This window comes from Silene latifolia, chromosome 7, assembly GCF_048544455.1.
Source record: "Silene latifolia isolate original U9 population chromosome 7, ASM4854445v1, whole genome shotgun sequence".
Classification (NCBI taxonomy): Eukaryota; Viridiplantae; Streptophyta; class Magnoliopsida; order Caryophyllales; family Caryophyllaceae; genus Silene; species Silene latifolia.
In genome coordinates, this window is record NC_133532.1 from 118,859,618 (window position 1) to 118,883,617 (window position 24,000).

The window sequence follows — 24,000 nt, forward strand, 5'->3', positions numbered from 1 at the left end:
CGGGCAAGGGCAAGGATAATTGGCCCATAATTAAGGCCCGGTCCGCCCACTAAGGTCTTAAAGGGCAACTTTTTCTTTCATTGTCCGGCCCATGTCCGGCACAAGCCCGCATTTGAACAGCTCTAAATTTGACGACATGATCTGTATATTGAAGAAATTTGACGACAAATCTGCACATTTTTATAGTGATAATCGTATAGTACTAGATTTCTAGGTTGTTGTGCATGCGCGCCTTGGAAAGGTGTTAGTTACACTTTAATATGAAGTATTTAATCCCTTTGCTCGTAAATTCCTACTATTATAAATATTCCTATTACGCTCCCTCACTCAAATGCCTGTTTGGCTTGAAGAGTGGTTAGTTGTGCACCGGCTCCCCCGTACCGTGTGCTGGGTTTCCACTTCGAGTTTTTGAGGAGTTTTGAGGTTGCCAGGATTTGAACCCGTGACCTTCGGTCACACTGGCTCTGATACCATGATAGATGAACCATCTCAACCAAAACCTTAAGGTGATAGTTGAGGCCCAACTATTATAAATATTCCTATTATGAAGGAAAGTAATGCTTGACTTTCATTGATATGTAAAACGAGTATATATACAAACTACAAAAGATATGCTACGATATACTATCGAAATACTAGCCTAATTACATGGGCTATAACTAGCATACAATATTTACGAGATAATAAAATATTTGCATATTATATTCTAACACACCCCCGCAATCGGAACGGGAGGTTCACGAACGTTGAGATTGGTTCGAAAGTCATAAAAGAGGACCGAAGGCAGACCCTTAGTAAAAATATCAGCGATTTGAGAGCGAGATGGAACGTGATGAACCCGAACATCACCTTTGGCGACCTTCTCACGAACGAAATGTATATCAAGTTCAATGTGCTTCGTTCGTTGATGTTGAACCGGATTCCCAGCAAGATAAATGGCACTAATGTTATCACAATAAACCAACGTAGCCTTGGGAATAGGATGGTGAAGCTCAAGAAGGAGGTTTCGGAGCCAGCAGGACTCGGAAACAACATTGGCTACTCCGCGATACTCAGCTTCGGCGCTGGAGCGAAACAAAGTAGGCTGGCGCTTAGAAGCCCAAGAGATCAAATTATCACCTAAAAATACGCAATAGCCGCTAGTAGAGCGACGAGTATCAGGACAACCCGCCCAATCAGCATCAGTATACGAGGTGAGAGTGTCTACCCCTCGACGGACCAAGCCATAACCCGTGAGAAAGAGTACCTTGGACATACCGAATAATTCGCTTGAGAGCATTCATATGGGTGTCCATGGGATTATGCATAAAAAGACACACTTGCTGCACCGCATAAGAAATGTCGGGACGAGTGAAGGTAAGGTATTGTAAGGCACCCGCAAGGCTGCGGTACAATGACGAATCGTGACAGGGAGTAGGAGAGACCGAGCTCAGTTTGGGCTTGGTATCAACCGGGGTCGAGGAAGGCTTGCAAGAAGACATACCCGCGCGTTCCACAATCTCAGAGGCATACTTGGATTGTGATAGAAAAAGCCGCGCGTCCATGACGCTGAACCGCAACTCCCAAAAAATAAGTCAAAGGACCAAGATCCTTCATAGCAAACTCAGAACTCAGACGAGACATAATCGATTGACGCAAAGTATCCGAAGATGTGGTTAGAACAATATCATCTACATAAAGAAGTAAGAAAGCAAGGTCTTTACCATCTTTGTAGATAAATAAGGAATGATCACACTTACTATGCGAAAAACCAATTTGTTTGACGAAATCAAGAAACGAGTATACCAAGCTCGAGGAGCTTGCTTGAGGCCGTATAAGGACTTGCGTAATAAACACACATGATCCGGTATGCGAGAATCACGATAACCCATGGCTGGTACATGTACACTGTCTCATGAAGATTACCATGCAAAAATGCATTTTTAACATCAAGTTGACGGATGGACCAATTATGAGATAATGCAAGACCGAGTACCGCACGAATAGTGGCCTAAGCCACAACCGGCCGAAAGTCTCTCCACAATCAATGCCAACTGTTGAGTTTTCCCATCACCTACAAGACGAGCTTTATGCCTCTCAAAAGAACCGTCAGAATTAAACTTATGACGAAAAATCCACATAGACCGAATAACATTCACATTAGAGGGACGCGGAACAAGTTCCCAAGTCTTATTGCTAATTAGAGCATTAAATTCATCGTCCATGGCCAATTTCCAATTTAAATCATTAAGTGCAGACACGGGGTTACGGGGTAACGGAGAGATGGATACGGTAGTGTTTAAGTCAAGAATTGGCTTAGGTTTCCGTATTCCATGATCACCACGTGTCACGGCTTTAGTTATAAGAGGAGGTGGCGGTGGACTGGGGTCAAGTGGTTGAGTCGTGGGGTGGGATGGACGGTCGGGGGAGGTGGGCAAGTCGGGTGGCAGCCACGGCAGGGGTGGGGCGATGTCGACGTGTGTAGACATGCGTGAGGGGCGGATGATAGCGGTGGGTGTTCGAACGGTCGAACCGGTGGTCGTAGGGTCGAGGGGTTCATCGTCGGTATGGTGACGATGGTGAATGACATACGGCGATACGGTCTCATCTAGAAAATTATAAGTAGACTTAGTCGTAGGGGAATTATCCTTGAATGGAAAGCTTGTTTCGTCAAAAATAACATGTCGACTAATTATAATTTTGCGAGATTTGGGATCGTAACATTTATAACCACGATGATTGTCGGGATAACCAACAAAAACACAAGGAGACGACCGGGGTTGAAGCTTGTGGATCGTGGTAGAGGGGATAAGGGGATAGCATAAACAACCAAAAACGCGAATATTGGAATAAGACGGGTTTTTGTTGTAAAGCATAAGGAGAGGAGTACGAAATTCTAGGAGCCTAGATGGAAGAATGTTTAACAGATAAGTAGCCATTTGGAGTGCATGATGCCAAAAATTCGAAGGGACAGAAGCATGAAGAAGTAAAGTTCTAACAATATTATTAATGGAGCGGATTTTGCGTTCGGCTTTACCATTTTGAGGTGAGGTATAGGGACAGGAAAGACGAAACGTAGTTCCATGTGTAGCACACCAATCCCAAAAAGGAGCATTATCAAATTCCTTACCATTATCGCATTGTATAGTTTTAACTTCGCGTTCAAATTGAGTGGAAATATATTTGCGAAATTGAACGAAAATAGTGTATACTTGTGATTTTTTCGACAAAGGATAGGTCCAAATAAAATTTGTAAAATCATCTAATAACACTAAATAATACTTATGGCCAGACGAACTCGGGACAGGGGACGTCCAAAGATCACAATGCACAATATCAAAAGGTAACATAGTGCGAGAAGTAGAAGGCACAAAAGGTTTTTGTTTAACAATCTTTCCAATAGAACAAGAAGAACAAATCGAGTTTAATTTATTCGTATTACACGGAATTAAATTTCTAATACGAAGAGAATTAAAAACTGGAAGACCCGGGTGTCCTAATCTGTCATGCCACAATGAAGGAGCAATCGTGGTAAGGGCGACTGGTCGTGGGAGCGAGGCTGACGCAGTGACCGGGTAGAGCTGACCGTGGCTATTACACCTCATGAGACGCGTCCCCGTCTGGTAATCCTTCACAGAAAAACCAAAAGGGTCAAATTCGACGGAAACGAGTTATCGGTGGTAAATTTACTGATTTGAAACTAAGTTTTTGACAATTTGAGGGACATGGATTACGTTTTTAAGAGCAAAATTCGGTGTTGTTTTGGCTAAATTAGCGTGTCCGTAACCTTTAATTGGAACAGATTGACCATTTCCAACGACAATTCCATTTATAATGCTCGAATTAACATAAGATGAGAGCTTACCTGCATCCGACGTCATGTGAGATGTTGCACCGGTGTCCATGAACCAACGCGGGTCTGGTGGAGTCATACCCAATGTGTACATTTGCCGCCTCAATATCCGTTTGCGATGGAGGATTCTCGGTACCGAGTAGGCTTCTTTGTGGTGGCGGCGTGAAAGGTTGCCGAGGAGGGGAGGTCGCCTCGCCAACCACCGTAGCCGGGAGCGGAGAGGATATGGGCACGGTGGATATGCCCAGCCGATGGTCCCCAAGGCCACCCTCCGTAACCCGATCAAGGAGCGGGACTACCACGAGTCGAACCCCGTTTCCACCACCCGATTCACCCCGCTTGTTACCCTTGTTTCCCTTGTTGCCACCCTTCTTCTTGTTGCCACCATTCTTTTTATTGAAAGTTGTTGGAGGCTTCCCAAGAATCGAAGCAGATGAGGACCCGGAGCCGTCATCTGTTTGTTTGGCATAAAGAGCCGTAGTGGAGGCGGCTTTAGCAATACCAGCCTCTTCAAGAGTAATCATAGAACGAGCAGTGTAAAATTGTGGTAGAGGATTCATCTGACGAATAATTGTACCAACACCGTGGTACCCGGAGGACAAACCCGAGACCAATCAAGCACGAGTCGGTTGTTAGTAGCAGGCGACCCGACATTCTTCAATTGATCGGCTAAAGCTTTTAGCCTTTGACAAAGATATCTTTGAAACAGAGGAGAAATCCGCCATAGATGTAGCGGAAAATTCTTGTTCGAGCGTAATCGCCTACTATGTTGATTATCTTGAAAGATAGCTTGAATTCGATTCCAACATTCCATAGCGGTGGAGTCAGATTCAACAATAGTTTCAAGAAGATCCGTCGATACCGTCGCATAGATCCATTGAAGGACCGTGGCATCAATCGTCTCCCACAACTCTTTCTCCTCATCGGTGACTGGTGCTTTTGGCTTGCCGGTCGTGGGTTCGATGATGTGATGAAGCACACGAGTTGATTTCGCGTGATTCTTGAAAAGAGCGACCCATAGAGGATATTGGTCATTATCCATACCTAGGGTTACAGTGACGTGATTCCTAATCTGCGTGTGCAAGGGGCGGATGAAACGCATTCTTTGTCATGACCGGGTTGTTTTGACGTGAGGTCGGTTTGGTGGACGAGAGGTCCGGGGAGGGAGGAGATTCAGTCGTGGCGGCAGGAAGGCTAGGTTGAGCGGAAGCGATTTCGAGGATCGATTTATTTTAACCTAGGAAGCTGATACCATGAAGGAAAGTAATGCTTGACTTTCATTGATATGTAAAACGAGTATATATACAAACTACAAAAGATATGCTACGATATACTATCGAAATACTAGCCTAATTACATGGGCTATAACTAGCATACAATATTTACGAGATAATAAAATATTTGCATATTATATTCTAACAACTTTAATATGAAGTATTTAATCCCTTTGCTCGTAAATTGGTGTATCAAAACTTTCGATAACACAATTTGACTTGTTGTAAGTTGTAAAGCTTTGAAAAATATGAAAAAACTCACTCACACCTAAATTTCAACTGTACTTCTTATGTGACACGGTCACATACTATAAGACGGTCTCGTTATATAAAAAGACCAGTCGTTTAATAGCACTCAATGAACAAACTTTTTATAAAAATGGACCGTCTCATAGTGTGATACCGTTTTATTCTATAGTTTTTGTGATTTTACATATGTTCTATATGAACAACCCCAATTCTAAGAACTACTATTCTATACGAACAACCTCAATGCTAAGAACTACTATTGCTATTACTATTGCAATATGAACCCCCCAAGCATGTTTAAAAATCCTATAGAATAATAACAATAATCGTAGTAGTACCGGCCACTAATTTCTTGTTAATGTGTTGTATTCTCAATAAAAGTGGAGTTTTTTTTTAAAAAAAATAATTTAACTTAATTTAAGTTAAGGTCAGTTTAGTTCAGCAAAGTTACCATCCTATAAGTTCGGTTTAGAAAAGTTCAGCACGTAGAAGTTCAGAACAGCTCTTATAAGTTCAGTTCATTAAGCTCTTATAAGTTCAATTCAGCTTCAATAAGTTCAGTTCAGCAAAATTAAATCTAAAACAACCGGGCCTAACTCCCTTAACCTTCAAATCCACCGATTCAAACACAGTAAAAAAGAACAATTTTCCATCGAGTCATGAAATTACCAAGATCCTCCTTTGGCTGGAAAAAAAGACCATATTCTTTTTCACTTGGACTAATTTCATTTCAATATAAGGTAGAACATACAATTAAGAAAAGACTATTTTAGACACCTGCGGCTGCTTATATAGGGAGGTTTAAATGAGATTCTGGTTTATAATCCCTCAATCATTTGTTTATATTTCCTACTTTTTGTGAGAATTGAGAAGAATATTAATATCAAAGGCAGAAAATGATTGGGGCGGAGGAAGTACTAAAAGAGCTGATCAATGCATCTTACAACGATGGCCTTACTCCAGAACTTCTTGCAGAGTTATAGCTGCATCCTTCTCGCATTACGCTGCTACTTCAAATGGATGAGTTTCTTCCCCTCCACCTCCAAGTACTAGATTGCGCAAATACTGAGCATTGGCACTGCCAGTTCTCTGAACCATGTCATAGAAAGTGCTGTTCTCATCTAGCAATAGATTTTCTGGAGTATCAAATTCAGCAACCTGACAAAAAACGGGTGATTGTAAAAGGACGGGAAAAACTAGAGCGCCATGAATCAATCATTCTGCTCGATAAAAATACAGCCTTTATAAAAATTATTGTCCCCGCTGTTTTCACCATACTTTCTGAAACACAGAAGACTACCAATCTAGAAATTACCAGACCAGCATCGAGCACCAGGATCCTGTCAGAGTCAATGATGGTGTTCAGTCGATGAGCAATAGTGAGCATTGAGCAGCATCTGAATTCTTCTCTTATTGTCTTCTGAATTAAAGCATCAGTTCCAACATCCACAGAAGCTGTCGCTTCATCAAGAATAAGAATCTTGGACTTACGGAGCAAGGCTCGGGAAAGACTTAACAGTTGTCTTTGTCCAACACTAAAGTTCTCCCCTCCTTCCGTAACCTAACCATTGGTAGCCAAGTTAGGACTTGTGTCGTTCTTATCAGTTGTATAGCTCTTATTCAGTAGTACATGCATATAATATAGACGGAAATAAAGACTGGAAAACCACAGATAGCTGAACAAGGCAGCCAAACAAAAAGAAAATCAATTTACGCTGGTTTACAGGGGACACACTCTAAACACGTTTCAATTGAAGATTTAAGAGGATGAGAATTCACTGGCTTCCAAATATAACTAATGCGTTCATGATAGTTTAGGAGTTTAAATCGAAGTCAGTACAACTATGCATGCATATAGGGGGATTAATGTGTAATGATGTACATATACGCATGTAACATTGCTATTATTCTATAATATGTTCATTGTAATAGAACCCTATGTAAGGAGGATTTTAGTGGTGCAAATGTAGAAAGGTCTAACAAGATGTATAATTAAAACTAAGTTTAATAGACTTAGAGAAGTTCAGAAATCCGGGAAAACGAGCTCATTATGGACTCCTAAAGAGAATTGGATAAGCATTTTCATGAATTTGATGTGTGTTATGATCATACCTCAGTTTCTAATCCGAGATAACTTCTGCCGATGGTGTCCTTCAAATGTGCCCTCTCTAGAGATTCCCATAAGTCTGCATCATTGTGTTCACTGAAAGGATCAAGGTTGAATCTCACCGTTCCTAAAAAAATTGAAAAAAAATTAATCAATAATTAACAGAGTTTCAACAACAAAAGCTAAAAGTCACTACTCACTACAGCTAAATATAACAGGATGTCAATATTATTATTAAGTCGGATAAAGGTGGAACAAGGAGATAAAGGTGGCAGAAAGAAAGATGGAAGTGCAATGGGAGTTGACGAACTAATCCTTGATTTCGGGATCTAATGTATTTGGGAAGGAGGGTTTTTAAATGCGAGGAACGGTACTTTGGGATTGAAGTATGATACGAATGTATCTAAAACATATTAGGTAGAGTTTTCTTTAAGAGAAACCACGACCAACACAGCAACACTACGATCAAATTAATTCTTCTTTCTATAGTTCCTACATTTCATTGTGGAAAACTTCTGCTATGCTAACTGCTAAGCCAACGCTAAAATTATAACATCCAAGCGCAAATCTTACAATTTAGAACGTGTCATACCTGTGAAGAGAACAGGTTGTTGTGGGATGATGCTAATAGATCTTCGTAAATCTGTGAGCCCAAGTTTCGAAATGTCACAATCATCAATCAGAATTCTTCCTTTCTCTAACTCCACTATGCGAAACAAAGCATTAATCATGCTCGATTTTCCTGCACCAGTCCTCCCAACTATTCCTATTTTCTCATTAGGATAGACTTCGAAGGATATTCCATGGAGGACTGGCGGAAGCTCAGCCCTATACCGAAGAACCAAATTGTCAAACATTATGGAACCTTCTGAAGGCCATCCTTGTGGTGGACGGTAGTTCTCCACAACACATGGTGCCTCGGACGGCAGATCGACATACGTACCGACACGTTCAACGGCATTCAAACAATTCTCAGCTCTACTTGCTTGTCTTAAAACATTGCTCATAAGATTAGTGATATTTAAGGCATAGCTCAAGAGTAGACCCATTGTAGATGTGAATGCTAAGTTATTATCTCCTTTACCATTTTCCAAGACAGCAAAGGCAGCCATTAACCAGATCATAAGGCCTCCTAAAGTCTGCAGCCTGATACTGAGCCAACGGTTTGAACATATATTTGCAAGTCTAAACCTAATGTTATCATCCATAAATTTTCCATTTGCATAGGCCATTCGGTCGTGTGCTTTATACGCTCGAATACTAGAAAGACCATTCAAGGTTTCTGAAAATTGAGCGTATACAGGAGATCTAGATATTGAATCCAAGCGTTTCACTTCACGGGAAGTGCTCTGCAAAGGAATTTTACAACATCAACTTCATGCCACAGACAGATGCAAATACAAAACCTAAATCCATATTTCTTGGTTCAATTAGGGTAAGGTGTTCGTGGGAGTAATAAGAAATAACTCCAGTAAAATCCATCTTGACTGCCTTATTATGAAGATCAAACAAAAAAGAAAACACTACTCCAGCAAAAGGACATTTGATAATTTGAACCCTTATATTGATAGAACAATCAGAAAAGCTTGTGAATGACAAAATCAGTAGCCTGGAAGGGCATACGTAAGTCGTTACATAACTACGGAAATTCTCAAATAGATAATGGCATACAATATGTAAAACAAGATTACGTCAGACAGATGTCCGAACATACCTGATAGTATAGATATGCTGCATGAAAAAAGATCATCAATGGTGTTATAGCCCACAGAGAAATGGTGCTCACTATGCCTATCAAAACAAATGTTGAAAGCAGCTGCCAAAGTTGACCCAAAAAAATATTTACATAATTGCCAACATCCCTATCAATATCCCCCAAGTCTCTGGAGAACCTATTCATCGTCCTGCCTAGTGGGTTGGTTTGAAAAAATAACATTGGTGCCCTAAGAATAGATCTTAGCATCGCATCATGCAGTTTTTTGGCTGCACAAAGACTTGAATGGATCAACCAGTATGAATTCACCAAAGTTAGCATAACCTGAACATACCAAGGAAAATAAAGAGAGCACTAATCAGCTATGTCCTTCAGTTCTTTACATCCCTTATTTAGGATTGTGGTGATAAGTGCAGTTCTTTACACCCAGACTGATTGAAAAACAGGTGAAAACCAATCAGAACAATTATTACTTATTAAAGCACCTAAGATTGCACAGATTTACGCCGCTTCGTAATATTAGGGGTTATCCGTTATTAGGAGAAAACGATGAATTTGGCAAAAGCAGCTATAACTTTCCTACACAAGATAACAAAAAGGAAGCAAACATCATTCATACAGCAAAGACGGGTAAATTAGTATCATGGTGCCATCAATCCACATCGGCAAAGATGTTTCAATCTACTTGACACTCAAAAAATATGAACAGTTGATGTTATATTAACGAAAATTTTAATGATTCTCCAATTCAACATGGAAAATAAGGGATTAAGATCCACTGCTGCTACCGATTAACTGCATAATCTACAGTTACTCATATATGCGCCATTGATTTTTATTGGAGAGTTAAGATTACTCCACATTATTCAATACCCTATTATCAAAATTTGGATGAAACATAAAAAGTTAAAGACCAGTGAACCATAGAATCGTCTGCTCATCCATTGCCACCAACCCCATCCTATGCTTTCAGACTGCAACTTACAAAACACTACACTGATAGTCCACCTCGGCAACCCACTGCCAGCCAGCACCCGCACCAGGGTCCCCAAATCACCTATTTAACTCAACTCCCAAAAAGGGCTTCCCAACCTTAGAGGGTGTCATTTATTAGGATACACAGACGATGGTGCCGCCAACAGAGTTTCAGAAAAGGGTTAAGGAACGATTTTACTGCGTTGGCCAATCGTACCCCAAACCCTTTTCCAGGAACTCTCTGCGGGGTTGCAGGGGATGGAAGTTGACGAAGGAGGGGCGGTGGCTAGGGTGGAGTGGGGTGAGGTGACGGTGTTTAATGGTGCCTTTTTTTTGGTAATGACGTGATGGTAGAGATTCCGAAAAAGGATGGGGAGGGATTTTTTCCTCCTTCTCAAGATGATGTGTAATGACTAAGAGATGTTGATGTTAATAGAGTGCTGAGATTGTTCAACTGTATTTTGCGCGGTTATATGGCAATGGCAGTGAATCTTGACATGGCAATTCATATTTGATGCATAACTTCATGTCCGAACAGAGACCTAAATCCTCACAAATTTCAGATCACATTTTACAGAATAAAATATACGAGTAGCTGATAACCGTAGCATTAATATTATGAACAGTATGCTTGATAAACATACCTGACCAAATGCAAGAAGAGCATAAATCAGAATATAGTATCCAGGTCTATAACTCGTTGAGCTACTTTGGTCTGTCCATTCACGTAACCAGGTGCTGCTAGAAATTCGCAGAACTTCGGTTAAAAGATAGCACATGAAGAGTACTAATACCACCCAAAAGCCTCCTAAAGCGACTTGGTACCTGAACAGTAGTAACCAGTGGTTCATGTCAAATCAAACAAACTTGAACGAAGTAAATGCTATATTGTTGTACACTTTTACATGATTTAATAGAGAAGCATCCTTTCCACATGTATGACGAACACACAGAAATTCAACTCTGATAGCATCACCTTTTGATTTCTTATCGCTAATCCTAAACTGTCATCCATGAACACTGCATCCTCACCAACAACTATATTCTGTACGTTCTAATATACTGAGGCGAAAATAGAGCCTGATTTTGTTTTTCTCCATTAGAATTCTACTTTGTTTTTCAGTTAACTGCATGCAGAATTCGTAAACACCAAAGCAGTTACCATGGATACAAGAAAAGTAATATGGATAATTACACAGTATAAAGAAGATCACGTTACAATAGTTCAGAACACATATATACGTGGTCCAGTTTAGAGTTGTATTTATGGACTCAGTTTCATCGGCATCTTGGTGCAACAGTATCTAAATCAACTAGGTGAAAGATTACAGGGCTGGAAATGGTAACCCCTCTACACTTCTCAACAAGACAAAATAAGTCACTACTATATGGCGCTTTAGTTTAATTATGTAAAAGCTCCGTTTCTTCTAGAAACCTAATTGCACTTTGAAAATCATAATCCTTCTCAATATTCAAGAATTGATGGTAAAGGCAGTAACTTAAGACTTAACAAGTTTTGCGGGGATTGTGCATGGTGTGTTGAGTTTCTTGACATTGCTATCCCAAACAAGTTCCACATAACCACTCAATAAAAAATAATTCTCCAAAACTCCCACAAAGTCACTACCTTCGAGCTCAAGCTACATTGAAGTTGCTTGTTCTACATAGAAAGTGATATATTCACTTCACAGTATGCTAAGATTCTATGAGATATGCCAGGCCTCCCAACTGATGGAAAAAAGAAGATAAAGATATTTACATCAAGTATGAGTCGTTTAAGGGCTCAAGGCTATAAGCAAACACTGTACCATTTGAAAGATAAGTTACCTCATCAGAACACCCAAGCTGACAACACCAGTTTCTCTTTCTTCCTGCTTAACAAGAATAGATTTTTTGCCTTTCCGTTTATTCAAAAATCTACTGTTCTCTCTATCCTCATTATAATTTGCAGCGGAAGGCACTGAGGTTTCATGGACCTGACTTTTATCCTTCCCTTTTTCAATGTCACGTTCTTCCATCTTCCCTGCATTTTCCATCAGCTTCTTAAATAGAGGGCCAGTTCTGGAGAGCTCGTCGAAAGTTCCTTCTTCTTTCACCATCCCATCACTGACCAAAATAATCTTGTCTACTTGCGGAAGGAAATGGAGCTGATTAGTAACAAGGATCCTCGTTTTCCCTTGCAATTGTGCCAAGATACATCGATGGAAAACCTGTTTTGTTTAGAAGTTCGAGATAAGAGCATACTTTGAATGAGGATAACCAGCCATGAAATGACACCAAAACACCCGAAGGTAAGAGGTCGATAGCAAAAGGACAGAATGTTGTGGAAAACAGCTTGAGTAACAGGAAGGACTATGGAGCAAGCACAACAGAGAAACCAATAGAGAAGAGAGCTGAGATGTTCGAAAAATATGGGGGTAATCAATAAATCTTAGTTCGTGCATGACAGGTTTAACAACGTAAAAGGAAATGCACTTCAAGAGATGTGGAATTCACTCTAGAAACAGTCGTTTGAGCTTCAAAGAGACTCAAACATTACCAGTATTTATGTTCATACTCCATATGATATCAGAAGAAAAACGAAAAGGAGGGTGCTCAATCATTAACCTGTTGAGCAACATGGGCATCAAGAGCACTTAAAGGATCATCAAATAAGTACACATCTGAGTTTGAATAAACAGCTCTGGCCATCGAAACTCTTTGCTTCTGCCCTCCACTGATGTTGACTCCTCTTTCACCTATCTCAGTTAGATCCTTCCCCTGACATCAAGAGGGTATAGAAGTACAATCACGCAACATGAACATATAATCCAGATATTAAAGCAGAAATGTTCTCCATCAATCTTACTGGAAGTGACTGAAGGTCCAACTGCAATGCAGTTACTTCAATGGCCTCCGAATATCTTCTAGAATCAAACTCTAGCCCAAATAATATGTTATCGCGAACCTAAACACAAATGTCAAAACAAGACAATCATATGCCAATTGCAAGCCAAATTAAAGAGCCTGGAACATAATCCACCGATTTCTATGTTACTCTGACTCAGTAAGAAGTATCCAACACAAGTGCGTGTCATTGGACCGGGCTATTTGTTGAAAATTAAGATCTGTTAGCTTAGTTTGATGCTTCCAAGTGTGAAGTGTCATACCCAATCGGTGTTTAGAGTGTAGGATGCAGATACCCAAGGTAATATGAAGAGTTGGGGTAAAATTGTCACCATCCCAGATTTAAGGTTTTTTTTCCCATCTTCTATCATTTAAAATTACTTTACGGAGTAGGATCATCGATTTGTGGGATATACTCAGCAAGAGTATTAAATTTAAACAGAAACTCTGGAAATAACGTGAATCTATAAAATGCAGAAAAGGGGCCCTGAACTCACAGTGGCATTAAAAATCCACGAGATTTGAGGAACATAGGCGACAGTTCCTCTGATAATAACACTGCTGTTGGCCAGAGGGGGAAGCTCTCCAAGCATTGCTGATATCAGTGATGTTTTCCCTGCACCGGTACTTCCAACAACAGCTACCAAACTGCCGGCTGCTATGCTCAAGTTGATATTTGATAGGGTAGGTTTCTGCGCAACGTAGAAATTGTGAATAAACAAATTCCAAATGGAAAGAAACATCAGTGTTCATGTGAAATGACTGTTCCTTTTTGCCTCATTTATATTCTAGTTTTCCTGGAGGGTCAAACCTATTTACTTTCAAGATAAGCCCCGGCATCAAATAAACTTACAAACATCAAGAAGTAGTCAAGTCTTGGATATTGTACAAAAAGGGAAGTTTCATGAAGAATAGTAATGGACATTTCGAGTTATCAGGTGCATATGACTGGAACGAAATTAATGAATTTTCAAGCCCATCAAGGTCAATGAGAAAATTTGGACAAGGTTTCTCATAACAGTTTTCAAGGCAAAAAATCCATCCACCATAGGAAAGATTTGGAGAGAAACTGTGTCAAAACACTCTACTCAACCCCCTCCCCTTCTCTTCCTTCCCTTTCCTTTCCCTCTATCCTCGTCCCCTCTCTTTCCCTCCTATTTTGCTATCCAAACAATGCCTTAAAGTAAGACTGAAAATTAACCTTAGAATCCCATGAGAAATAACCATTTTCAATTGAAATGGCTGGAAGCCCAGGTTCAGGAGATAAGTTGGGCATTACAGGTCTCTCTTCGGCCAACAATAGTTCTTCCATCCGCTGTAATGATACATTAGCGTTTACAACCTGTTAACAAAAAGCAACTCTTTATAAATAACACAATACATAAATACTCCTCCCTCTATTTCACGATGTTCCTCCCAAATTACTTTTTAAGACATTTCTTATTGTTCCTCGAATTCTGTTTCGTTCCTATTTAAGTAAGGCCCTGTTCTTTTGCTTCACCCCCATCGACCACCAGTTTCATCAACATCACGTCACCACCTAGAGGTAGCAATTGAGTCAGTCGAGTCGAGTTTAGGTTGGAACAAGGCGGGTACGGTCATATCGGGTCAAAATACCCTTTTGGGTCGAGTAAGATTTGGATCGGGTCATTCTCAAATCAGTTCATTTCGGTCAATTGATGTGTTTCAGGTCTGATTATTATCTGATATTTTACCAATATTGTTAGTTTTTGAATTTATCGCGGTGGTTGTCAGTTCTCAGATGGTTTTCTTTGGCAATATAACTGCCTTAAACCAATAAAGCTCTTAGTTTAATGAAAATCCATTGCAAGTTTTTTGCATTTAAATAATGTAGTATTTCTCAAGACTTGTGCCCAACACAAATGAGAGGAACACCATGGAAAAGAGGGAGTAGCTATAACAAAACTCATTAAAAAGGAAACAATAGTTCAAAAAAGAGGTAGCAAGAGTTACAGAAGTGAACCACAAAAAATAGGAGGGGGTGAAATGTGTTCCTGCTAGGATTCATGGACATAGTGCAAACAAATAACTCCTTCAAAATGAAATGGGGCAACACCTGAGTTATTATGCTAGGCAACATGGTAAGAGGCTGTCGTAAAAGGGTAAATAGCGAAAGAGACGTGAAAGCTCTTGCTGGTGTTAGATCCCCACCAAGAAAAGTGAACATTCCAAAAGAGACAACCGCAACCACCACTGGGGTACTGTTTAATATGAAGTTGTTTAGCTGCATTGAAGCCAGAAGAAGGAATCAGGAAAGGAAAGCTCTTTCTTAAAAGATAAACAGCACCCAAAGTATCTATTTTCAATATTTAAGAAAATTGTATATTGGAAATATATTTGGAACACGTGTCTACAAACCTTAACATGTTTGAAAGGCACTACACAATTACTTAATGAAGAATAGCAGTTTCCAAGTTTTAACTTTCGTCTGACATCTCTTAATTTATCAAGTGGTCTGTCAAATACTTTTTTTATCTCATCATATGGAATGACTCCTACTTTTGAAGAATTTCTGCTACTCTAGTTTACAAAATCTGTAGCTCAGTAATATGGCGTAAATATGTAAGGCATTGCCTTGAAGGACCCATAGGAATTGCCATACCACTACTGACAGAAAACAAGTTCTCGAATAATTTGCGCATAAACACTAGCAAAAAATTAAGATTTTAATCTATTTTGGATAGAGTGTTTGGCATACAGCTCCAAGTGCTTGGGATTTGCGGAGCCATGACAGTTCATCAGCCCTCATCCACTGAACTTTTGATTGGAAACTTTCCTCCCAAGCATAGCATCTACATGATTTGAAACTGCAACATCAGAATCTAACCGAGCCTTACATCAATTTTCTTAAGTAACCAATCCATCAAAACGTAATAATAAATTCCAAGTGTTGAGTAATTTTAAATTAAATTCTGCTCTGACTGAAAGTTACTTCACAATATCCATTGCAGACAAAATCTCATTCATGAGACCAACCCTCTTGTCAGTACGAACCAATCCCTCTGAAGAGAGTTTCTTCATTCTGCTGATCACAAGTGTCTGCAAATAAAATTAGTCCAAACAAGTTAAGCTAAATAAAAGGTGCGCTATAATATAATTTCACGCGACTAGGCCATCAGAAGCATGACATTAGATATCGGTTTCAGTCCAGATCCCTTAATCAGGCATCAGACATAATATGGTATTGCGACCAGAATTTAGATACCATGATCAGAAGGAAATGGAGTATGCTAACACACTCTGCCCCAGCTAACTCGTCCATAATAGCAATTTTTCTTTTTCGGCTTTTCCGCATTTACTTTCTTTCTTGTTTAGTCTTTAATCCACAAACACTCTTGAAGCAGTAAACAAATCAAGCATAAATGATGAAACACAGTACCATAAGAGAAACAAATCAAATAATACACCATGTTTGCTTGTCAACCCTCTTTAGAAGAGTGACAAGCAGGGGCAAAAATTGTTTTAAGTAAAAGTTTTAAGTTTAGGCTCATATCAGACAATGATTCATCCCTGTGCTCCAACTGAAGACTCATGTACTATGATTTGCTCCATCAAGGCCAGAGTCGTGCCATCCAGTAGATCTTAAGGCTCGTACATTTACACTCTGATTATATGTACTACCCTTAATTTGAAGAAGAGCGCAAAAGGAACAGCAAAAACTCTATTACTTCTATAAATAATGATCAGCTATGGAAGAAAATCTGATGTAAAACCTAGCACGTTGCAGGTAGTCAGCTTCCATAGTTTCATGACATAATATTATCCTTTTATATTCATCCTAATGTTGATCTTATTGGTCTTTAATTTTCATATGTTACAGTCTTTAGGTACTATTTTAACAGAATGGAAGTGTGGTTGATATACGTCCATTAAGTACAGGCCTACAAGCATCTCTTGTTCTGACAAAGTAGAGATAAGATTAAAGGAACACATATATTATCTGGAATGGAAGACAAAAGTAAGAGTGTGACTTACTTGTATAGGGAACATAAAAAGAAGCATAAGTGAACCGAACAGGCAAGCAACTCCCAGTTGTTGGTAAAGTAAAGCCATAGCAAGAGTGATTCGAAATGGAGCTGACCATAAATTATGAAGTTGTTGACATATTTGCTGCACAAGAAGAACATTCACTAATGTTGTCTTTTGTTGATACCGTTGCCAAAAATCTACTCCATATATCTCACGGAATCCTTTAGATTTGGGTTTGAAGTGGTTTCTATTGAAAAGAGATATGTTTGAGTTGTTTTTCAAATTTGAACACTCAAAAACTTACCCAAAAAAATGTAAGGAACGGGAGAGGTTCCCGAAAAGAAATGTAAATAATTGAGTGAAAAGAAGGGAGTACAATAAAGTTATGAGGGCATAAGCATCCGTCCATATTCCTTGTTTTTTATTGTTCATCAGCGTACACTCACTTGGGTTTTTTAGGTACAAATCTCTTATTCTAGATATTATATAAAGCTCTGGTTATTTTTAAAGCAGTACCGAGTTAGGAAAAAGATTTGCCTGTACAGGCCTTCAATGAGCCATATTGCGGTGTATGAACTATTAATGATGTAAAATGCCTAGAGCAAAATATACATGCCTGAAGTGCATTAGCATCTGTGGATATCATATTTGTTATCTTTCCAGATGGAAATCTCAGTCGGCTATCATGTGTTAGTCTTAATATTTTGCTAAATATAGCAGCTACCTGCATTTTAAAACAATAGCTATGTTAGAAGCACCTTTAACCTTCATAGCCATATTCAGAAAAGCTTTTGTATAAGGGCAACATCCCTTGATGTGGTTTAATTGACATTACTACTACAGTAGTACTTATCAAAAAAATAAAAAGATTGGTATTCGGAAAAGCTATACTCAGTTAACCATCTCTCCTTGAATAACAGTTTGAACTAGTTAACCATCTCTCCTTGAATAACAGTTTGGTATTCGGAAAAGCTATATCGTTTAATTTTTGTTTGCGGTTCTTTACTTATACACAGAAAAAAATAAAAATTGTGTTTTTCATCTAATTTAATACGATTAACAATCATTTTCATTATTGCGTCAAGATGTAGCAATCTAAAACAATAGTAACATAAGATGCATTCATGTATAATTCAAAATAAAACCTGAAAGGAGAAATGAAATTGTTTCCGGAATATCTACTAATCATTCAGAATCATATAGGTTTCACTGTTTCAGACACTAAATAGACCATCAAACCAAATTTCAAGCTATAGGACGGCTAATGAAATTACCAGTGTAGATCTCAGCCTGAAACCAACGCGCATAACATTCTGATAATACTGAGATTCACAGAGTACACAGAGTGACTGGACAGAAAGGATAAGGGAGTTAGTAACAGCTATCAAAGAAACAAATATTATTAGCTTGAGAAGCAGGAGTCAAACTAAATAGTAAAAACGTTCTTCAACACAGAAGATATGATATTTCAGGCATTGTTCAGAAAAATAGAACGAAATTACGAAACTATTTAAGCTGTCACGGTGAAAACATATCAGTAAATTAACTTTAAAACAATTATTTACAAGAACAATTGATAATATTCTGCATTTTGATATGTATACCCTCACAAACAACACAAAATCTCATTGAAGACGGGCACTATCCGTCACAAGCTGAAGACGGATTGTGCCCCTCTCAAAATATGCAAGTGACACTATCCATAGGGTGCTTCATTTCCCCCCCACTTGCCCTCCCACTTGCCTTATTGTGAGAGGGGCACTATCCGTCTTCAGCTTGTGACGGATAGTGCCCGTCACAAGCAAGACCAACTGCACAAACAATATGTTATGGCAATCGATAATTCAACCCCATTGTGTCTTTTTGTAGTGGGCCGTCCCTCTATGATATGTTTTGTACATTGGTGTCACCCCCTTGGTTCCCCTTGATTAATACTATATCTTACTTTTCAAAAAAAAAAATTATAGCAGCAGATATTCTAACAAACAATGCCATTTTTTATTTCATTAAAACATTTGGAATCATAAGCACTTCAATTACAAGACGTAAAGAGATGAAGTGATTAGTGAATAACTGAACATAATCCGACTGTTTAGAGTCGGTACAGCCATCAATAGCATACAAACTTACACTGAAACTTGGAGGAAGAGTCATACCACACCAATAAAGATTAGGAAGGCGTACACATGACCAAGCCAAACTTGATCTTCTTGCAGAGACTGAAGAGGGTGAAACGATGGTTACAAGTTCATCCATGAACACCAGATATACTAAAAGAAAAAAAAAATATGGACTTAACTATTGCAATTCCAATGACAACATTTAACTGACATGGTGCAACAGATTTCACAAAGAGCTAACCTGCAACAGGTGGTCAAGTAAAACTGGGGCAATGAACTGCGAAAGATCATAACCAATCTACGATATGGTAGACAAGAGACGAATTAGACATACCCTATTAAAGTGCAAAGTTAAATTCATAAAAGTGCTACTGTGTTTTTCGTAATACATTGAAAAGACTCTTCCTTTGATAATCAATTTATTTTCATAGCTAAAATGGAGACAAGGCTGGTCTTGGTATCACGGAAAGAGCATCAAGATTACTCCCATATTTCCTACATCTTGTCTACATTATCCCCATTTGACCTTAGAGGTCAATCCTTGTCGAATGTGACGATATTTTCTCTAACATCAATAGTTACAAATTTTAAGAAACAGTTGTTTTGATAAGTCAAACATGACAAGTTTTACCTTGTCATATGTTTAGAGAGTTTAATGATCAAAGTTGACAAGACATTAATTGACCACTAAAGTTAAATGGGGCAATAATTTTGCGATGGACGTAATATTATTTGAATGGCACAAGATACTTTCCCCAAAGACCCCAACCCCTCAAACCCAAGGGCTGAAAGGAAAAAGCACATAAGTTTCCATTTATTACTATACCCTACAAATGCAGTTGTTACAGCTAGATATATTTTACCTTAAACAAGCCACCAAGCCAAAACCTGTAAAATTTAGTGTAATTAACACTTGTCAATTAAAAAGGTCAAAAGACTCAAATACAATATCAAATACTAAAGAAGCAAAGTGGAACATACATTTTGCCAAAACTTCTATTCAGAGCTCTTAGAAGCCATGGATTGGATCTTTGGGATTCTTCAGCCCAATTCTTGTTGAACCTTGCAGGGAAACAAATGAAGCATGACTAGTATGAGAAAAAATGATATAATGGCATTCATCCATGAGGGATGGCGTCTCTGCCCAAGATTTAGATATCAATATGGTAAAACTCAAGGTCAGAGGTATCAACGGAAAAGAAAGAAATAGAAACACAACACGGAGAACAAATGTGAGATTAAGGTGTAAACCTATTTATGAGTGTTTCGCTCTGGTCCCAAGTATCCAGCTTCCACACATCCTTTTCGGAAATGGGTCTTTGATACCCTTTCTCCAGTAGCGGGGTCATCCAACCATAGTATACTCCTAGCAAAGAACCACACGTAAAACCAGTAACAATATCTTAGGAATTAGTTTTCTGTTCCTCAAATCGAATGTTCAAGATATCATCAATTGGGCAAAAAAATACATGGACAATGGCCCACAATCTCTTGAATTAGACTGAATGTTTGTAGGTTTACTGAAAGTGTATTTTATCTATTGCTATTGAACAGGTTAAGATGAAGACTCTAGCAGATACTTCTAAAGTATGTCATCTCAACCCTCTTTACTTGAAAGAGCAATAACAATCATTCAATCAATCTCACTTACTAGAGATCAGGCTTACATATCTCTCAGGACATATGTGTTCTGCAGCTAGTAGTTCTTCATAAGCAAAATCATCAGAATCTTGGGCATTGACTAGTGTATACGAAGGGAAAAGATCCAAACGTGGAACATGAAGAACAAGAAGGATTCCAAAAACAACCTACAACAAAACATCAGCCGTCAAAGAAGATATGATTGCATGAATAGCAAATTATAATGAGTAGCCTTCAGAGCCATGTAGGTACTATCTTTGAGATGGCACTGTTTACAAGCAGCTCCATATAACTACAACGTCCTAAAGATAAGCCGGCCCTATCAGGACTTATTGCTCTTACGATAGTTATGCCAAGTCAAGGCTCACACTTAGAAGCAACATGTTCTCATGCTTTCTTCTTAGTGGTAGCTTTCACAGTGGCAACCATTCATAAGAAAGCTAGTTAAGTAACCCCATAGCGGGCCATAGGGTTCAACGCAATTCTGCATTTCGAGTATGTTAAGGAGCTCCTCAGAGTCTCTCATCTACATAGCATCCCTTTTAACAGGCTATAAGAGAAACTGCCATGAGCTACCCCTCTTTCGTGATTATTCTAATACAAGGTCCATAGCAGAAGTTAATAACAAACATAATGCATGAGAGAAGATTATAATAAATACAGAATACAAAAACGACCCTACTTAAGAAGCTGGGATAAAAGCATCGAATAAGAAGGGAGGCCATCTACAAACCTTGCAGAAGACAATGCCGAAGCATAAATATAGTATGTTCCTGTTTAAAGAGTAAAATATGAGACCAATGATTAGCATCACAAATTCAACATAAAATTCTGGGAGGTGAAGGAAAACAAAAAAAGGTAGGACATCCCCTGATATCTGGTAAGTATATGGCTATATGCTACATTACTATTTACGTTAAGACCTTGGTAAAAAAAATCTGTCATAAAGCCACAAATCATGTATTGGGTGGTTTCATTCTTTCAAAAATTTTGGACCTCTCCAAACTAGTTGATCAAATTCATAGCAGATTTGACACTATTCATAATGTTATTTATAAGTATTTCTTCAACAATTCAATCAGTCACCATTCAAGCACGGACGGATGGATATTGACTATGGCATTTCAGGTGAGAGAAAGGCTGGAGACCAAAGAAGCACCCCAATGGACATCCTCCTCCTAGTTGTTAGTTTTAAGTTTATTCTGTTTTTCCAAGAAGGGACAAAGTATTGAAATAACAGAAGAAAAACCTTAACCTGCTGTAAATATCTTTCATCGAGTACATAAGATTGAGCATAACAGCATATCCCACCAAATCATAAATAACACCAAAGCGAATGTACCACTGAAACTCGTGGATGTAGACCTTTGTCCCCAAAAGAAGCGTAACTAATAGCAAAGACCAAGAAAGTGCCTCCGTTATCAGTGTAACAACCTGCAGAGAGACATGAGATAATAAATGAAATTTAAATTAAGAAAACATAGTGAGATTCAGTGACATTGCCTTTATTTGACGATCATTTTAGTCATACTAAATGCGCTCTTTTTTTTTTACCTTACCCTTATGAGTACAATTTACAAACAGTTCACATCCAAAACTTAAGTGTTTGCATACAACAGTGCATGCAAAGGCAGCTTTTAGATGCCGCAAAATTTCCTACTGTGTTCCCATTGAATTCATACATATATGGTCACTTATCAATAAGAAATTCCAGCCTGCTGAGCATTATATTCCCGATCCTAAACATACGCAACATGTCCCGGACACGAATTGACCAGACTCATACCCAAATGACCCAGTTGCCAGGTATAAGCAGCACCAACGAACTATCAAAGAATTTGGAAGCTACTGAGTGTCTGAGACGACATATTGAGGCAGGGTATCAAGTGCAATGACTGACATCAAGCTGCAATGATCGATTCCAACATGTGATTTAATACCATGGACCGCAGGCAAAACACAAAATGTATGAATCAAAAATCCATTTTGCAGGATAGACCATATAGAACTCAATCCCCAGTAAGGCAGGAAGACATCAGCATTTCAGACAAAGCGACAAATAAACGCTCAGTATAATCATGCTGCACCGTCCTTAAATTGCAAACACAACAAAAGTAATAAAATAACTTCATCCAGAACAACAACAACAACAACAACAACATTACTCCAGTGCCTCAATGGCTCCCGCAAATTGTAGGGTAAAGAAGATTCTGTTATCTACCAAAAAAATTCCATGAACCACTAAAGGAAGTAAGAAGTCACCTCAAATGGAGCAAATTCAGGAACTCCATCCAAATCGAATATCGAAACATTCAGTATGAACCTAAGCAATGGCTCAACAGCAAAAGCCGCAGAAAAAACAGCTAGCATATAATTAAACCACTTTGATCTCAAACAAAACCTCCTACATTTACTACCCATAAAGGTAAGCCAAATCCTGTAGGCACACACCATCATCAGAGCAAAACTCGATACCGAAACGACAATACCCATTTGACAAGGTACATAAGCTCCAAAACCAGTATCTCCCTTTCTTTCCCAAACCCCATTTTCAACAGGACGACAGTACCACACTAATGGAGTCAAACCCATTTCTTTGATCAGTGATTAACCCAGTAAACTCTATCAGGCAATTCGTCGAACAGTTTGTGTGCATTAAAGGAATAACGCTTGTTTAGCCCCAAGAATGATGGGGTAAAAATGATGAGAAGGAAGCCATGGAAGGATATATGTTGCGACCATAAGAGGGTGAGATTGATCTGAGAAACAAATAACAGAAACAAACAAGAAAGATGCGTCATGGGTGACGGCTGTTCGGTATAATAATCAGTGATTAGCAGATAAAAAGAGTAATCTGGGACTGTAATAGTCTTTTAAGTGATTGAGAGTTTGAGACTCTTGAGAGTGTGAGAGTATTATTGTCAATCACTCATCAACATTAGCGTGAGCATTTAGATCAACTGACAAGGGGTTGTTCTAAAGGTCTTGTGTTCGAGCCCTGGTAATGTAACAATGTTAAAACTCATGAGGGAGATCTTTACCGCTCTAATGGTCCTACCCGGCTCGAATCCGGATTAAACCGGATGGTTTACACCTAAAAAAAAAAAATCACTAGTCATATTCGACGGTGGACATATCAGAATAGTTTATTTCAACATTAATAATATTATATTCTTATTTTATATTCTTATTGATATCATTATTATTATATT

At 38.8% G+C, this 24,000-nt stretch overlaps 1 protein-coding gene across 2 annotated transcripts; it reads right to left on the minus strand.

Moving 5' to 3' along the window:
* Positions 1 to 5,931: 5,931 nt before the first annotated feature.
* Positions 5,932 to 23,702, minus strand: LOC141592730 (ABC transporter C family member 12-like). Of its 2 annotated transcripts, none has more exons than XM_074413518.1 (26): positions 23,051 to 23,702; positions 22,044 to 22,222; positions 21,522 to 21,561; positions 20,815 to 20,955; positions 20,399 to 20,513; positions 20,129 to 20,209; positions 20,011 to 20,035; positions 19,389 to 19,445; positions 19,184 to 19,246; positions 18,302 to 18,376; positions 17,644 to 17,751; positions 17,034 to 17,168; positions 15,991 to 16,097; positions 15,757 to 15,850; positions 15,115 to 15,282; positions 14,239 to 14,379; positions 13,535 to 13,729; positions 13,000 to 13,098; positions 12,759 to 12,911; positions 11,979 to 12,361; positions 10,796 to 10,976; positions 9,177 to 9,500; positions 8,055 to 8,811; positions 7,468 to 7,589; positions 6,671 to 6,916; positions 5,932 to 6,513 (listed from the first exon to the last, which is right to left on the minus strand). In XM_074413518.1, the coding sequence occupies exons 5-26, from the start codon at positions 20,494 to 20,496 to the stop codon at positions 6,355 to 6,357; spliced, it is 3,771 nt and encodes a 1,256-aa protein (XP_074269619.1). In that variant the 5' UTR covers positions 20,497 to 20,513; positions 20,815 to 20,955; positions 21,522 to 21,561; positions 22,044 to 22,222; positions 23,051 to 23,702; the 3' UTR covers positions 5,932 to 6,354. The 2 variants fall into 2 exon arrangements, with proteins under 2 accessions (XP_074269619.1, XP_074269618.1); XM_074413517.1 differs by having other exon boundaries at positions 20,799 to 20,955.
* Between the last annotated feature and the right edge of the window lie 298 nt (positions 23,703 to 24,000).

Excerpts from the sequence above, each read along its gene's own strand:
- LOC141592730 (XM_074413517.1), bottom strand. The coding sequence starts at position 23,380 with ATGGGTTTGACTCCATTAGTGTGGTACTGTCGTCCTGTTGAAAATGGG. Across the intron at positions 17,169-17,643 it reads CAGATGCTAATGCACTTCAG|CAAATATGTCAACAACTTCA; the intron begins GCATGTATATTT and ends CTTCTTGTGCAG. Across the intron at positions 7,590-8,054 it reads ACAACCTGTTCTCTTCACAG|GAACGGTGAGATTCAACCTT; the intron begins GTATGACACGTT and ends CAATTTTTTTAG.